Genomic DNA, 18069 nt, shown 5'->3' with positions numbered 1-18069 from the left:
GTTTCTTTCACCAGAAATGTCTGTACCATATAAGTTTGGAGATTTTAATAGAATTCTGCAAAATGACGATACTATATGGTAATGATATGACTGGCAAAAAAACCATAGTTCTGGTAATAAAACTAAAGAATACGGTATTTGAACCATTTATTTGGTAATTTTTCTGTTCATGCAGTAACGGTTTACAAAAATTGGTTTTTGGTAATTGGTAAATTGGTAATTTTTACAGTAATTACAGTAAAATCAGTTGCTCTAATTAAGCTACTGGTAAAATTTAAGCATAATATGTTATGGTAATAATTAATGTTACGATGAAAGGAATTTTATGGATGATGCTCCTAAGGAGTCGGTACTTTATACCGGAATTTGATCCGGAATTTTTTACAGTGTAGCCTTTTATATTTATCATTCAAGCTGTTAGCCTATTTTACTCGTTGTCACATCAGTAGAATACAAACACATTACATACAAGCACATTACTTACAAACATATTACATACAAACACAATTCATTTTTATATTACACCAGTTCCCACCCGCAATATTTACTACCAGTAAAACGCAGTTTTATCCCTACTTAAATTTGTTGGAAAAAAAACAGGGCTCCACTTCACGTGTTTGACGCTTTACGATTTCAGCATGATAGATGGATTATGTAATTTTAGAACTTCAAATGAAAAAAGCAGCTGAACTCACGCCTATATTCTTTTCAAGTACGTCTTGTCTGTTAACAAGGAGTTTGTGTTCATACTGCTATACCATCTGATTTGAAGCAATGTAGAAGAAATCTTTTTTAAACGCAAAACTATTTTTGAGCAGATAGTACTTAAGACCTATTACCCAGAAAACAGTGTAAGGTTAACTTTAACGTAAGCAAAAACCTTTATCAAAAATTCCGACAAAGTTTATAAATAATTAACAAATAAACCATGCAAATCTCAAACAATATTAAATTTAGCTATGTTAGTTTTCGTGGTATGGAGGTTCGCCTTAACCCTTTGACACAAAATTTTCTATAAACATATTTTTCATACTTTGTTTCCTATTTTGTATTTATTTGGCTGAAGGAAGTGAAAATTATTATATTTGGCATTTTAATGACTTATGGTTATAAGACACAGCATGAAAAGCCGGTGTCTTTTTCTGCGTTACAGGAAAAATCTTCCAAACACAGCTCACTTCCAAACCATAAATTTTCAAATTTGCACTTGCAATTATTTAGATTAAGATAAACAGTTATTCATAATTGAAATTTCTTTATTTTACATAAAATAAATTAATGGTTCGCTTATGAAATATGGATAAAAATAATTCAAACTACTTTATTTGAGATTTTATATTTCAGTACAAATATAATTCCGATAATGTATCAGATTTTTTAGAAACTATTAGACTGTTTTTTATAATTAAAAAATACCAAAAAACATTTTTGCTTGTAATTAAAGCGTCAGAAAAAATATATAAAAAGGGCACTTGTATACCATCTGCGTCAAAGGGTTAAGCTTGCATAAACTACTCTTTTATATCGAGATTGAATCCACCTTTACAAAACAAAAACTGCTTTTACAACTAGAAAAATCTGAAATCAAGGAAGAATCATGAATTATTATTCACAAATTAAGTGTAGAAAGCGTTGTCTAACCGAGCATGAATTCACCTTCTCAAGGTTTATTTTAACTTTTATGGCCATCTCTGAAACAAGGTTTATTTGAGCAGGTTTCTATATTCTTTCTTTAATACTTTAAAATAGATTGGCCTTATCATTTAGTCTTCAACACAAACAAAATGTTGCATCTGAGAGCCTGGACAAACCAAAAATGAAAATAGGCAAAGTCAAGGTTTATAGTAAAAGCCAAAAGTTGAGAGTTTTTGTAAAGTTTATTGCATGTTTTTATTCAATCCTTAAGGAAACAAGCTTGATGTTTAATAAAAAAGATTGATTGGGAAACCTCTCTATGCCAACCAAATGAAAATGAAAATATAACGTTAGCCGTAAGTTTTCCTGCTCTTTGGTGAGTAACAAAAGAATACAACATATAAGAGAGAATAGACTACGGACTAGTGGATTGTATCTAATAGCATTAATTCGTATCTTACAGCCAAAATAAAAATAACTAACAGCAATTTTTGACCTTTTTTTTCCAAATAAGTTTTAATTTTTGCTGTTAAGTATCTAAACATTAATATTATGTCTAATTCGTAGTCTTTTCCCTAAGTTGAGTATTAATACGGCTTTTAAGGCAAGAATAGTTACAAATAATAAATTTCACCCATGCTATTTGATTTTAATAAGAGGTCGACTTTCGGTCTTTTTTTACCGGTTTCCCTCTATACTGTTTATAAAAACAATTTTCTTTCCTTATTTCTTTGTTTTTTATCAGGTTTTAGTGTATTATACAAACATAAATCCAAACAAAAAAATCCAAGTTAAAAATTTTAAAATTTTGTCTCCGAAGGTATTTGGGCAACCTAAAAATTTAATTTCTAAAAAGCCTCAGTGTTCCAAAATCCCATAGCGCATTGTTAGATTGAACCACTTACGTCTTACTGGGCAATGTGCACATTTCCACCTGATAGCCTGTCACAACGCTTCCTCCATCATACATGGAACCATACCAACTGAGAACAAGTGAATGATCTGTCACTTCATTGGCTGTTGGTTCTCCACCTGGAGGTTCTGGGAAACCTGGAGAGACATACGAATTTAAATAAAATTTTACTATACTACTTAAAATCAAAACTTCGCAAAACTATTAAGTTCTCTGTTACTAATTTGAATTAAAAGTCACAAATATGTATAAGGGATTAATAGATTTCTACGCCGCCTGTTATTAATCATAATTAACAATATCATAGTTAATCATAGTTAAATTGTTATTTTTAAATAAAAAATACCATAGTTAAATTGTTATTTTTAAATAAAAAATACCATAGTTAAATTGTTATTTTTAAATAAAAAATACCATAGTTAAATTGTTATTTTTAAATTAAAATTGCCATAGTTAAATTGTTATTTTTAAATAAAAAATACCATAGTTAAATTTTTATTTTTAAATAAAAAATACCATAGTTAAATTGTTATTTTTAAATAAAAAATACCATAGTTAAATTGTTATTTTTAAATAAAAAATACCATAGTTAAATTGTTATTTTTAAATAAAAAATACCATAGTTAAATTGTTATTTTTAAATAAAAAATACCATAGTTAAATTGATATTTTTAAATAAAAAATAGCATAGTTAAATTATTATTTTTAAATAAAAAATACCATAGTTGAATTGTTATTTTTAAATAAAAAATACCATAGTTAAATTGTTATTTTTAAATAAAAAATACCATAATTAAATTGTTATTTTTAAACAAAAACGTGAATATAATGTGGAGAGAAAAAGTCTAGTAAAATTACCGATGTGGATAGAAATGACATTTCTTTTTAAAAAAAATTATTCTGGTTAATAAAACCGAAATATATAATATGTAAACCAATCATTGGGTGATTATTTAGTTTATATGGTAACGTTTCAGTGGAAATTCTAGTTTTTAAAATTATAGCTTTTATTACCTCACATTTAGTAAGAAATAGATAATTGTAATTTAAATAGATAATTGCAGTAAAACATTTTAAAAAAATGAATAATATTGTAAAAAAAAAGATAATTGTAATAAAAATAGATAAAGTAAATTTAACCAAATAAATGGTTTTTATGCCATGCTTTAAGTTATGACGAAAGAGTTACCAAAACTTTATCAAAACCATATTTATCAAAATTTTTCCCATATTATAAAACCATATTTTATTGCTAGTTTTACTAAAATCATTAACAAAGTGTTTCGGTAAAAATTACCGAGCTTCTTGATGTTCCCACAAAGTCAGACATCCAGTAAACTTAACCATATTCTGGTAGTTTTGAGGTTAATTTTTTTTCAGTACAGTTGCTAATAAAAACTAAAAATATGTATGCAAGGTCAATAAACTTCTGTACCACGCATTATTAATCATAATTAACATTATCACATTTAAATTATTACTTTTAATTGAAACATAAAAAACAGTAAGTAATCAAGTGACAATTTAAAATATCTTCTTTGATCTCTATAAAATATGTTGGAGAAAATATTTATTAATTTATACTTGCCTAAGAAACGGAAACAGTATTTAAAACAATCCATTCACAAATCTATGCAAACTCTATCAATTCACTTAAAATAACATTAAGTTTCTCAATTCCGTAATAGAGTATATAATTCCGTAATAACTTTTGTACATGTTGAGTCTTCAAACAAAAAATTACGCATTATTTTCTGTTTTTAAGACTCAACATCTGATGGAATAGTTTATTATGAAATTGATTCTAAAACGTCATTTTAAATTGACGTGCTCTGCGTGCTAAGTTTATATTTTAGTCTTGGCTTATAATTTAAAAATGAAATTGAAATTATAAGCGTTATAACCACGTGTATATTAAGGCTTGTAGGTGCAAAAGTAAGCTTTCAGACTAAAATATTTTCTTCAATTCAAATTTCTGTATTGAAATGTGACTTATTGAGTATTTCTAGATGTGATATTCCTCCTTTTCTTATTTATGAAAATCATTTATTTTTTTTCACTGCCGTGTTAATATTTAATACAGTGTAAATCCCAATTCACCGATTATATTTTTAGTTTTATAACCATATTTTTAGTATTTTAAAAGTTCGAAAAAATTAAACCACTCAAAATCTGCAAATACACAAAATTTAACATAATAAAACAACCGCAATAGACAGTCAACTGAGAAGCTTTCAATACGATCTCATAAAAAATATATCTTTTTTCATCCTTTCTCAGAGACTCCATGTTCGAAAGAAAAAATTCAAAAGAAAAGTTATTACATTGTAAAAAGTTCCGTTTCAAAGTACGGTTAGAAGTACCGGTACTCAGAGTGCCGGTACTTTTTACCGTAAAATTCAATTTTACCAGAACATGCTACGGTAAAAGAATCTGATATGCCATAATTTTTACAGTAATAATTACAGTAAAATCTTGGAACCACTCTAATAAAATAAATATATAATATCACTGTAAATATTACTGTATAATATTCTAGGACAAAAATGAATTTTACGTCAAAACTGATTTTACGGATGATGCACCCAATGTGCCGGTACTTAATATCGTAATTTGATCCGTAATTTTTGTCGCAGTGTATCAGTCAGTCAGTCAAGTAAAAAGTCATCAAATATGCGTGAAGTAACATAGTAGTTATTACATAGTTATACATAGTATTACATAGATTTTATTCTTTGTGACAGCATGGAGGAATTACATGCAAAATTCTAAAGTTTTCTAAACTTTATATTTCGATTATTAAAAAATTATAAATCATGACTATTTCTTGAATCAAATAAGTTTGATTTATATTAATGGAGCAAAAAAATTTATTGCAAATCCTAACAGAAGCAATTACATATATTTAATTCTTTTGTTAGAGGAGGGAGAAATTTCGTAATAACTCTATGAATATAGTATTATTATTTGATCTCTACTTCACAGATGTTAGGCAAAAAAAATGAAAGGAAATTTCGGAAACATCTGTTAATACGCTTAATAAAACATAAACTCATTAACTTACATCTTTATTTATTTTCCAGAGTTTAATTTTTTTTTAAAGCAATACGTCTATTAATGTAAAAAATAATTTTGCTCAAATATACAAAATGAATTTTTTTTCTGACATTGTGAAAAATAACAGGGTAACATAATTAAAATTTAATTTAAATACTTTCCTAACTTTCCCCATTTTATAATTTTTTTATTGGCTTATTAAGTTATTTTTTATTTATTTATGATAAATTATTTATTACTTTCATTTTGTTTAATTATTTATTGATTTGTTTATTTATTCATTCATTCATTTATTTACTTTTCTCAGTAAATTTTCTTTTAACCGTTTCGAATTATTTTTTCAACTGGCACTTAAACTAGCGATAAAATATATTGTTTTTATGCAAAATTTACACCATAAAATGTTAAAATGCTTTGGTGACTTAAGTTTTTTTCTTCGCGGCCCAAAAAAAAAACAAACAGAAATAATTCTACTAAAAAAAGTTTATGAGATGAAAATGTGTTTAATTAAAACTTAACGGAAATTTAACACAAAAGAAATATTTACTTAAAACAAATGAAAGAAAAATTAAAAGGTGCGGAAAAACTAAAGGTCTTATTCTCTTGTCGTCATCCTGTGAACTGAAGAGTTCATGGAGTAGTTAAAACAGTTTTGGTTAAATTTGAGAGTTAAACACTCGTTATACAATGCATTTCTAAAATTTATATTTAGACTAATTGTAAAATTTATAGTTTTAAATAAAAATAATGCATCTTACCAAAAAATGACTTTTAAAAAAGTTTTTTTTACTCATATTCAGAATTCATCAAGGAAATTTTTATTTTTAAGAATTTGCCCTTCACAGTTTAAATAGCAAACGCTATAGAAATAGAAAAATTTGAAATTCGAAATGAAACTGACAAAATATAGAAGACGTATGAGTACGTAACATTCATGACTATGATTTGTTAGGTATACATAAAACTTTAAAATGAAATTTCTGTAAACCCTTTATATACGTAATTATAAAGAATTCTTATATATTTCGTTATAAATTTATATTTTCTTCAATTTTATATCTTCTTTTATTTTAACTTCAAATAGGGACTTCATGAAGAAAGATTTATAAATAATCAGTATTGAAATTTTAGAGTTTTTAAAATTTATAAATTCTCTGATTAAATTTCTTAAATAACTTCATGAACGTAATTTTTTTATTTATAATTAAAGAAAAAAAATATAAAACTAAAGAGTTCGCTAACCACGCACTAAGTTCCACACTTCAAATTAAATTAGATGTGAATCATGAAAGCAAGGCCACCATTTTCAGAAAAATTTCTAAAATCTAGTGTGCTATCTAGTGAACAAAGAAAAACTTTTAGTGAAAATGACCTTCAAAAACATAAACAAGTCTTATGAAAGTGGAATTTTCGGAACTAACTATTTCCTGGAAAATTTCATGACCTTCTACTTTGGATTTTGCCCTATTGTGTAAAAATACTTTACTATTTTATTATTCAATTTTTAATTCTATTTTTTTATTCTTCCGTGTACCATTCTCAGTTGTGTCTGTATTAATGAAATTTCTGTAAACTATGCATTTTTATGTTTTTCTGTAAAAAGAGAGTATAATGCATTTAAAAGAAATTTCATTTTAAGAAGTATTTTAAAAAAAGCATTACTCGTAGAAAACAATGGAAACTTTTTAGCATAAACAAAAACGAACAGAAAAAAATCACTCTCGCTTCTCATGATTTTCAGATGTAAAAAACCTTAAGAAAAGTGTTTTTACATAGCTTTATTACTTCATCGGTCTTTTAAAAAAAAGTCATAGGGAGTTTTTAAAATTTCATTTAATCAATTAATATAATTAAATTGATGAAATATGCAAAGACGTACGCAGTTTGTGGCGTTTTTATTTTTTTTAAAGTTGTAATTAACATTATCAATAAATATTGTGCTGAGAAAAAAATCCAGTAAAATTACTGCACCATTATATTACCATTTTAAGTAAAAAAAAATGATAATTCTGGTAATAAAAACCAAAATATATGGTATTTATACCATTCAGTTGGTAATTTTCCCGTTCATATGGTAACGCGTAACCCGAAACTCTAGTTTTCAAAAATACAGTTCTTATTACCACATATTTAGTAAAAAATACAAAACTGAAAATTAAATTAAACCAAATAAATGGTTTTTATGCCCTGCTCTTAAGTATTACGAAAAAAGTATCAAACTTTGAAACATTCGTCAAATTTCATCACTTATTATAAAACCATATTTCATTGTTAATTTTACCAGAATCATTACCATAATTCTTCGGTAGAACCTAATAAACGGTAAATTTTATCTTATTCTGATAATTTTGAACATATTTTTTCTCCATATGTAAAATAATTCAATGAGCAATGAAAAAAAAAGTACGATGAAATTAAAAAAAGAAAAAATCATTTGTACCTTGGCATCAGTCACATTGAAAGCCGGAAAAATGAAGTTTTTCCAAAATGGAGAATCGAGATTTAGAATTGAAAAGCTTTGGGAAAAAAATGGTTATTTACATAGCTTTTCAATAATTGATTACAAATACAAACACTTTGCAGAAGGGGCCAGTCGTAATTGATGCAATACTTGAAAGACAAAGAGGGAGTTTCTGAAATTGTGACGGTTTGTGACAGTAGGTTTGGAGGGGGCTACAATAAGTGTGACATTAAACGTTTTAGTTAAACGTTAAGTCATTTTGACTAAAACGTCACAGATAAGTATTTTTATATTATTTGTTTTAATATGTTTTTCACTAAAATAAATTCTCATCACTACCATTGTTATCCCCACAAATATATACAATTAAAATATATAAATTAAGAAAGGAAAACTAAATTTGAAAAAGAAATGGAAATACGATTTATAACATGTGCTTTGTTTTTGAGCTGCTAGTATATTTTTATGTAATATTACGTAATAAGTGACAAGGGTGTAAGGTATGGTAAGGCGTGACATTTTGTGACAAACGGGAGTCAAAATTATTGAAGAAAAAATGTAACGTCATTTAGGGCCGGCATTCCACAATTAATTAGCAAATATTATAGGACGACCGTCTGCAGTCTATAAAAGTTTTATAGTATGGAAAATATTTTTCACGAATTTAAAAAAATATTAAGGCAATAAAAGTTTCGACAGCTTTTTCATTTCTACATGCATTTACATAAAGTTTAAGGAAATTCGTCAATTGAAAAAGTACGTAAATTAAAACTCACCAATTAAAACCATCAACTAAAAAGTAACTTTAACAAAAGTATGTCCAAACATTTTTCGATAAGAAAGAAAGCTTTTAATAAGGACCTCATTATAAAGATACTTGAACTTGAAATTTGAGTAAATAATCTGACGTTACGGATAACTAACTCACAGTGATGTTTCCTATTGCTGACGTCAAAATACTATGACCGTTACATAACGAAGTAAATAAGCCATTTAAATAAGAACTTAAATTAAAAAATATCTGGAGGAAATATTAGCATTAAAAAACGTTGCGAAAATAACGTAAGCTTAAAGATAGATAGCCTGACCATAATAATAAAGTCAAGTATTTTTAAAGTTCCGAATTAAATTACGGTATAAAGTACAGACATTTTGGGTGCATCATCCGTAAAATCTATTTAACCGTAAAATATTAAAACCGCAAATTCTACACCAATGCTTTTTTAATTAGAGTGATTCAGTGATTTTACGGTAATATTCAGTGATTTTACGGTAACTGCAAAAATTACTGTGTATTAGATTTTTTGTTCCAATGCTTCGCTAAAAATGGATTTTACGGTAAAAAAGTACCGTCACCTTGAATGTCGAGTATTTAAGGATTATTCATGGATCAAATCTATACTATTATTTTAATCTGCTATTTCCTCGAATGAGCAAAAGCTGGAAATACGCAATAATTTAAAAGCAACTTAATAATACTATCTCTGCCTACAATATCATCAACAAATGAAGAGAACTAAGCATCTCTTAACGACTATCACATGAAATTTTATATTAGTCTTACTCCATGAAACCTTTAACAAATCGATTCATAAAATAAAAGTAGCATCAACCATAAATGTTTAAGCACTTAACAAATATTTGTAGACAATTTTTAGAGGGAATAAATCAAATGGCGGTACTGAAGAACTAGCTGTTACTAGATTAGCCGATGGCTTAAAAATAGCACATTGACGTTTTTTTTTCAGAAACACACATAAAAATGTTGGAAATGACAATATAAATTTAGGTATTCAGGTGTTAAAATTTAGCTAAAATCTTAGAATAGTTCTAAGCATCATTTTTAAAGGTACTGAAACCAATTAAAGTTATACTCCAGGCGACGGATTTCTGTATAAATTTACTGTTATTATTTAAAGCTGTGTTTTACTTGAATCAAAAAGATATTTTGAAATCAGAGTCTATTTCTTTTAAATCCAATTTAAAACTAGGGATATTCGATACAAATCTTAATACCGAAACCCTTAAAGTCATAAATTAATGCTTCAATTCTTATATTATCTTTTATTTTATTAAATGCACGCTATGGTAACTTTGTAACATATTGTATTGCTCTTTAGTTATTAAAATGCGTTTATAAAATTAATAATTTTTTTAAATTTTTTTTATGTTTCTGTAATGGCTTTTTTGAGAAAATTTAAAAAATACTTAAAACCTGAAAAATTTAAATTGAGTAACTAAGTTTTAAAAAATAAATGTCAATAAGCAAGATAAAAAAAATTCCCAATTATTAATTAGTAACCTGATGAATTGTAAATTAGCATTTATTTAATTTACGGATGAATAATTTATAATTAGACTCCAAGTAACTAATTAGTAACCTGATAAATTGTAAATTAGTTGATTAATTTAACAAATTAGTAACCTGATAAATTGTAAATTAGCATTTATTTGATTTACGGATGAATAATTTATAATTAGACTCCAGGACACTCTTGAAATTATTTTGATGGTCAATGCGATGGTCAAAGCGAGAATTCACGGAGAAAAAATTGTGGTAAAATTACTGCAATATATAGTAATGACATTTCAAGTTAAAAAAATAAAATAAACAATAAAAAAAAAATCCCTTTCGGTTAAGGAATCCAAAATATTTGAACCATTCGTTTGGTAATTTTTCCGGTCGTTTGGTCTATCGGAAATTCTGGAGTTTTCAAAATTATAGAACTATAATCCTTATTACCACATATGTAGTAAAATCTGATAACTAAGTTTAAGTAAATAAATGGTTTTTATGTCACTTTCCAATTTTTTTTTGAGTAGTACTTTTTCAGTTTATATGGTAATGGTTTACGGGAAATTCTGCTTTTAAAAATTATAGTTCTAATTACCACACATTTAGTAAAAAACACAAAACTGAAAGTAAATTTAACCGAATAAATGGTTTTTATGGTATGTTTTAAGATATCATGATCAAATTACCAAATTTTATCACAGGTTGTAAAGCCATATTTTATCATTAATTTTACCAAAATCATTACCAAGCACCTCTAGTAAAAATTACTGAGCTTTTTGGCATTCTCATTAAGCCAGTAACATGATAAATTTTTCCATATTCAGGTAATTTTAAACATATTTTTGTTTCTCAGAGTAGTAACCAACACTATCATATCAGGAACATATGCTCCTAATCTGTTCATCAATTCCTCATGTTCTACAAATAATTTTTATTTTTATCAGCGCAGTCGGACAAAATTTATATTCAGACAATTAAAATTCTTTTAATGCAAAATACCTTAAAAGATACCTAAATGACTAAACAAAATTATTTTAAAGCATTACCTTAATAAAATATGACTGTAATTCAACAAATTTAATATTCATTAACTTAATTTTAATTTGTTTCTATGTCAACCAAATTTCTCGGTCCACCAAATTTCACCAACACAACTCGGAAAATTTCTTATAATTTTTGGTTTACTCAATGTTTAACCTACATATGAACTTATAATTGAATATACAGAATATCAAGCTTAAAAAAAATACATACTAGAAAATTAGGAAGTTAGAAAAATGCTTGTACAAATTTACCGTTACAGCGTGAACTAAAATATTTTACAAAAGCTTTTAGTTATGATGTATACTAAATGGGACTGATGAATATGATATGATATATATTCATCTCTTCTTTCATTTTGATTTGTGTTTTTGCCCGTGTGTACACAAATTAGTATATATATTAATTGAGTGGAGCTAGTAATTGGTGAAGAACGCAGCAATAGCCAGAAAGACTGCTTCCGCTATTACTTTTATGTATTAATGACAATTAAAACATTTCTTTCTATTTATAGACCTACGCTTTCCTAAGGTTTTGAAAAAAATATTATTATCACGCTTTTTATGTCTGGCTTAGTTTTCTTTATAAAACTAAATTTAACGATTCGTTATAAAGTCTAATGTCATAATTTATATCGGATATTAATATAAACAACTAATCAGTTTCTTTTTGTTTCATAAGTTATAGATCATCAATCTAAAGGAATTTTGTTTTTTTAATGGTGATGAAAAAAACATGCTTAATTAGCGCGTAAAATTGTGTTACTTTTAAAATTTTTGGAGAAACAGAATTTTTAAAATAATTTAATTGCGAGAATGAAAAATAAATACATTAAATATATTCAAAACAAGATTAAAAATCTTAATAGACGACAAAATTTCGCTGAGAGCTTCAAAAACTACGAAGGATTTTATGTTTAAAAAATTATTAAATGAAAAAGAAATCCGAAAAATATTCTTTTTTTTATTTTCTGTTATAACTGAATGAATAAAGTCAAAATGTAATGTTGAAATTCCATGCAAGACATAAAAAAAGCAATAAAAAGTTTCCTTTTTTTTCTTACGCATTCACAAACGTGGCAAACTTATTTAGAAGGTGTTTAATTTTTCCTTTGCATCACATTTAGATTTTTTATGCTTTCATAAGTTTTTATGAGTATTTCAGAAATCCTGACTTACAGACATTAATGTTTTTTTATGCATTTCAAGGGAAATAGATGAAAAATTATGAACACAACTCAAATGTATTATGAACTTAATATTTAAGCCATAAGAATTAACTTAATGTCTTTATGAGATGGTTATAGGGTCAAACTCTGAATTTTAAAAAAAATTATTATTTCAATATAAACAAATTAAAAATATGCATACAATTATAAAAAAAAGGCTACGGAAGATAATGCTGTTACAACACCGAAGAAAAAAAAACATGGTAAAAACTATCAGAATACAGTAAAATTCACGTATTTTTGGCTAATTGGGAAAGCTAAAAACCACAGTATTTATTTGCAAAAATACTTTGGTAATGACTTTTGGTAAAATTAACAATAAAATATAACCATATTTTATTGTTACCATGCTTCTTAGTAGTAAATGTGGTAAAATTTGGTAATTTTATTACGATACCTTCGAGCATGGCATATGAAAACCATATATTCAGTTAAATTTAGTTTTGTATTTTTACTAAATATGTGTTAATAAGAAATATGATTTTGAAAACTAGAATTTTCAATAAACCGGACGAAAGAGAAAATTACCAAGTGAATGGTTTAAATACCATATATTTTGGTTTTATCTCCAAAATCTCGTTTTTTTTTCTAACCAGGAATGACAAATTGGTATAAACCAGAAATAAAAACACCAGCCCAAACAATTCTGGTATAAACCAAAATTGGTATAAACCAGAAATTGGTTTAAACCAATCTCACCATGTAACTCATTAATACTGCATTATGATTACATAAAATCAATAAAACAAATTCATAACTTTCAGTAATGAACGTTTTATTTTTTTAATGAAAGAAATATTATTGTCACCTTGCAAACATTTCAGCAGCATTCGCGAAACATTCTTGCAGACTGGTATAAATAGTTCTCTTTAAAAAATTCAACTTATTTTATGTTATTAAATTTTATTTTATTTATTTTATTACGAGATGCCTTGGAAAGTTAGAACAAATCTCCATCATGGTCATTGTGGGACCCTTACTCGTTTAAAACTTGAACAATATAGTTTTGTTGCTATATTTATTTTTTATTTTTATTTCAATTTTATTTATTGTATTAATCTATATTATTATTTATTTATTTATTGTTTTAATCTATAATCTTGTAAAAAAAAAAATTCTTGTATTATCAACGTCTACCTCGGACAGAAAAAAGATTCTCCTTATTTCACGTAAACCACTATAATAGATAACCCTAGATAATATAGATATTTCCTTCTATTTACAGATTCATTGATTTTAATATCTTTCTTTGAGTTTATAAATTAAAATAGATTTTTAGAGCTTTGCTATAAATCTATAATTTTCATGGTTGTTTTCCTTGAATTTTTTTCAAAGTCATTATTAATTTTTTTTTAAAAATTTGTACTCGTTGCTCTTTCTTAATTCATAATTTTAAGGATCCTTAATACACAATTTTAGAATTATTAGGAGAAATAAAGGTAATGGAAAATAAACCAATACAATTTGATCTCAAATTTGTATTAAATAAAAAAGGGAAGAACACCATGAAATTTTAAAGGGTGTTTATATAGGTTATTTACTGCAAAATAAAAACGCATTTTAATAGCAGGATGAAATTGAAAGGCGGGAAGATGTTCGCCCTTAGTTGAAAAATGAAAAAAGTTTCTGATAAATATTATTCCGTCATCTTTAATGTAACTGACATTAATATATCAATCATGGTTTGTCAATTATTTTTTTTTCCTTCACATGAATACTTCACGACCCCAAATAAATAAAATTTCAAGCATCAAAATTAAATAATATTGTTAAGATAAGATAAGATCTCTAATCCTAACATGCATGCATCGTTTCCGCATTAGAATAACCTATTCAAGCTCACAAATATGTAATTTTAAAGTTTAAAAGCTTGAAATAAAATAAATTAAAAATTTATGGGATAATATTTCAATTGCAATTTTTTTAAGTTAAATTATAGTAATTAACGTAAATTTAAAACAAATACTTAACACACTCTTAGTCAGGCTAAACATTTACGCACACTATTTTATCACAGAATGTATAAACATTTCTATGTTTTAAATATTAATTAATTCTACATACCCACAACTGCAACTGATGCGAAACAAGAATCACCACCTCCTTCATTCTCAACACTGACCACATATTTACCACTATCGTCTGCGGTCACTTCGTTAACTGTAACTACGGACATTTCTCTTCCATCTAATATAGATAAGCGCCCGTTACTCGTGAGAATTCGTCCCTAATAGAAAAAAAAGAAAAAGAGAGAAAATCACTCAGTAAAAAGCAGGGAATTTCGTCTCGGATTTTTCCCTTTGTTAAATTCCCTCATACATATCGTTTGCTTTTCCGGATGACATTCTGCGGGTCATAAATTCTGCTGCTTTAAAAATGTCGTCTGTTTACGCCCAATGAGTAAATACAAACGATTCACATGTTTTCAGCTTCTAGTTGTTGTAATATTCAGACATCGAAGATGAAGCATTGCAAAATATTCATGTTGAAAAGTTGTTTACATGAATAATAAAAAGATTGCGAAAACTTTATTGAGGAAAATAAAGCATGCACTTTAAATTATGAGTAAATGGTGGAATTGATTATAAAAATTATATATTAAAATTAAATAAATCTTGTGTATTTTTTACTTGTATTTTACCCCAATCCCCCATCTGTAGAACTCTGAAAAGCATTTTTTTTTATTAATAAAATACATACATAGTTTAAACTATGAATTTTAAGCTGGGTAAAATGTTAAATATTAAAGGAATTCGCATAGTGGCTTTGCGTGCTCAATTTTTGTAATTTAATTTTATCATTCGTATATCGTGAAAATTTCCCAATACCCCTTTTATAATTTTGTAACTCAAAGTAAAGCAATATTTTTTATTGCTTTTTATTGTGCACTTTCAATTAACAATAATAGTATATATATATATATATATATATATATATATATATATATATATATATATATATATAGATAGATATAGATATATGAAGAATATATATATATATATATATATATATATATATATATATATATATATATATATATATATATATATATATATATGATCATTTCCTGTCCCATGAGCCCTGTGATTAGTTAATATTGTCAAGAATCAATATTCGAGTTAACGAGTCTGAATCTAGATTTAATTCTTTTCAGTTTTTTGCCTAAAAGCATAACAGAGAGCATAACAGGAAAAACATAAAAAGATTTTTAAGGAAATAAAACTTATCCGGGAATACCACATTTTATGACTAGATGCCTGATTACTTTTTGTTTTTAATTTGAACTACATTAATTGAACACCAATGAATCAATTTTAACAAAGAATGCATTCTATTTTTCCAAATTTTTTGTTACGTATGCATACTCGATAATAAATAAAAAAAACATCTAAATAATCTTACAACAGCTCGAAAGTAATCAAGCAGAGAAAAGAATCAGCAAGATTTGAAACATTTCTTAATTTTTACGCCACTTAACTTGCATACTCAACAATGTATTTACCTTTCATGTATTTACCTTTGCTAACTAGTAAAAATAACATCAACACTACCTTATTTAGAACATATTAGTGTCCAAAACAGTATAAATGTGATCCTTTTAGAAAAAAACTAAAGCTTTAAATTAAAATATTTTTAAGATTTTTATAGTATTCTTTTTTTGACTGATACAGTTTCAAATAATATCTGAAACGTAGAATGCTTTTATCAATAACCACAATTTTATTTTCTTAACAGGCTAATAAATGCGTAATGTTTCATATTTGTTTTTTTTTAAAAATTAAAAAAAAAACCTTCCGAAAGATCCTTTAATATAAGAATAAATTGGATCAAAGTAATTAGGAATAAATTTCATAATAAATAACTAGGAGTAATAACTCGGATCACAAGTTTAAAAAAAACTTCGTTTTTTAAAAACAGAAAATTCTTCAAAAAATTCCTAGCTTTTATTTCAATAGCTTTAATTGCGCTTCCTTGCAATACCATCTCATTAACTTTATTGCACACACGTATTATTTTCTTGGGTTTTCGTGGAAAAACTTTAAAATTTCGTAAAATATCCCTAATTTTCCCTCTTTCCGACACACAGCTGTATAAATATCAAAATAAAGACATCTTTCCCCTGAGTGTTTTCAGTCCAGTTAGACATTCTGAAAAGAACCACATTATAAGATACATGAAAAAGGGCTAGACTTTCATTTTTTACATTTTTATTCAGTAATGTAAGTTCCAGTTTCACCCTAATTAATAAAAATTAATTTTGTTATTATTATACTTATTTAGTTATATTTCGAAAAACAAACTTGTATTTATTTAGAGTACAAAAACGTGTAAGATATCATATTTTAGCACTTTTTTGTAACCAAAACTAAAACTTTTATCACGTTTTAATATTTTTTTTGCTCGTTTGTTTTATAAATTTAATTTCATGCATTGAATAATTATTGTTTATCTGCAGCTTTTAATATTAACCCTTAGCAGTCTAAAAATATTTCACCAACCCAAACATAATTAGAATAATTAATTATAGTATTAATTATAAATTAATAATTAATTATAATTAAACTAATTTTAAATACGGCAATAATGAAACATCTATAAATTATTGATTTTCGTTTGCTATATACGCAACTTTTGAAGCAGTATGCAAAAGTGCCATGCAGCTTGTATTGTGGCATTGGTCTGTTAGGGGTTAAACTAGATCGTCCTGTTAAATGAAGATTCGAACATACTACTAAAAGTTAGAAGTTGGCAGTTCGATGCTAGTGGTTGAAAAAACAACCAGCTAGCTGACATGTATAAGTTAAGGCACTTTTCAAGTCATCTAAATAGCTTTAGAACTAAGACGAGTTTCAAAATAGCCTTTGAAAGATAAAGCCCTAAAAACAGACTACAGCCATGGGATGCTTGTGTTCAACTACGAAAGTTTGTAATTTTGAACCTGACTCAGAAAACGAGATGAATTCTCAATAATGATATGGACAAATTCGTCTTCCTGATAAGTGCTTCGATAGAAACTATTTCGCATTTGTGCATATGGACTAAAAAAATTAATGATATTGATAAAACTCTAAAGTATAGTGTGTATATCACCGTAAATATTTTGCGACATCAATGAGGAGTACTGGAAATATTTCATGTGTAGATTCGAAAGGTTATGGGAATCAGCAAGTCATCTTCAGCTTTCGAAAATTTTTCGTGTTTTGACCTGTTGAATCTATAATGTTTTTAATTGAAATCTTAATCTATAAAAGGACTTTTGCTGTCAACATGTAACGCACATTGGAATGATGGCCATGCAAGAACAAGAATTGTGACTTTTTTGTGCTATACCCTTTGTAATAATTTTTTAAGATCCATGCACTATTCCTCGCACGCTGATGGAATCCGGAATCAGCAGAAAGTATTTCCTCGATTCTGAAAGGCATTTCATTAAAACA

At 26.4% G+C, this 18069-nt stretch overlaps 1 protein-coding gene across 1 annotated transcript in view; it reads right to left on the bottom strand.

Annotated features, from left to right (window-relative positions):
• The window catches only part of LOC107439674 (myosin light chain kinase, smooth muscle), an 84765-nt gene that overhangs the window by 21002 nt on the left and 45694 nt on the right, over window positions 1-18069 (bottom strand). Inside the window, 2 exon segments of the mRNA XM_087168872.1 lie at window positions 2541-2685; window positions 14696-14858. Of these exon segments, the coding sequence (XP_087024998.1) occupies window positions 2541-2685; window positions 14696-14858 (308 nt within the window).

The sequence above is a fragment of the Parasteatoda tepidariorum genome, chromosome 7 (assembly GCF_982258835.1).
Source record: "Parasteatoda tepidariorum strain Cologne lab strain chromosome 7, Ptep-v5.0, whole genome shotgun sequence".
NCBI classification, from domain to species: domain Eukaryota; kingdom Metazoa; phylum Arthropoda; class Arachnida; order Araneae; family Theridiidae; genus Parasteatoda; species Parasteatoda tepidariorum.
This window is presented reverse-complemented; position numbering and strand designations above follow the sequence as displayed.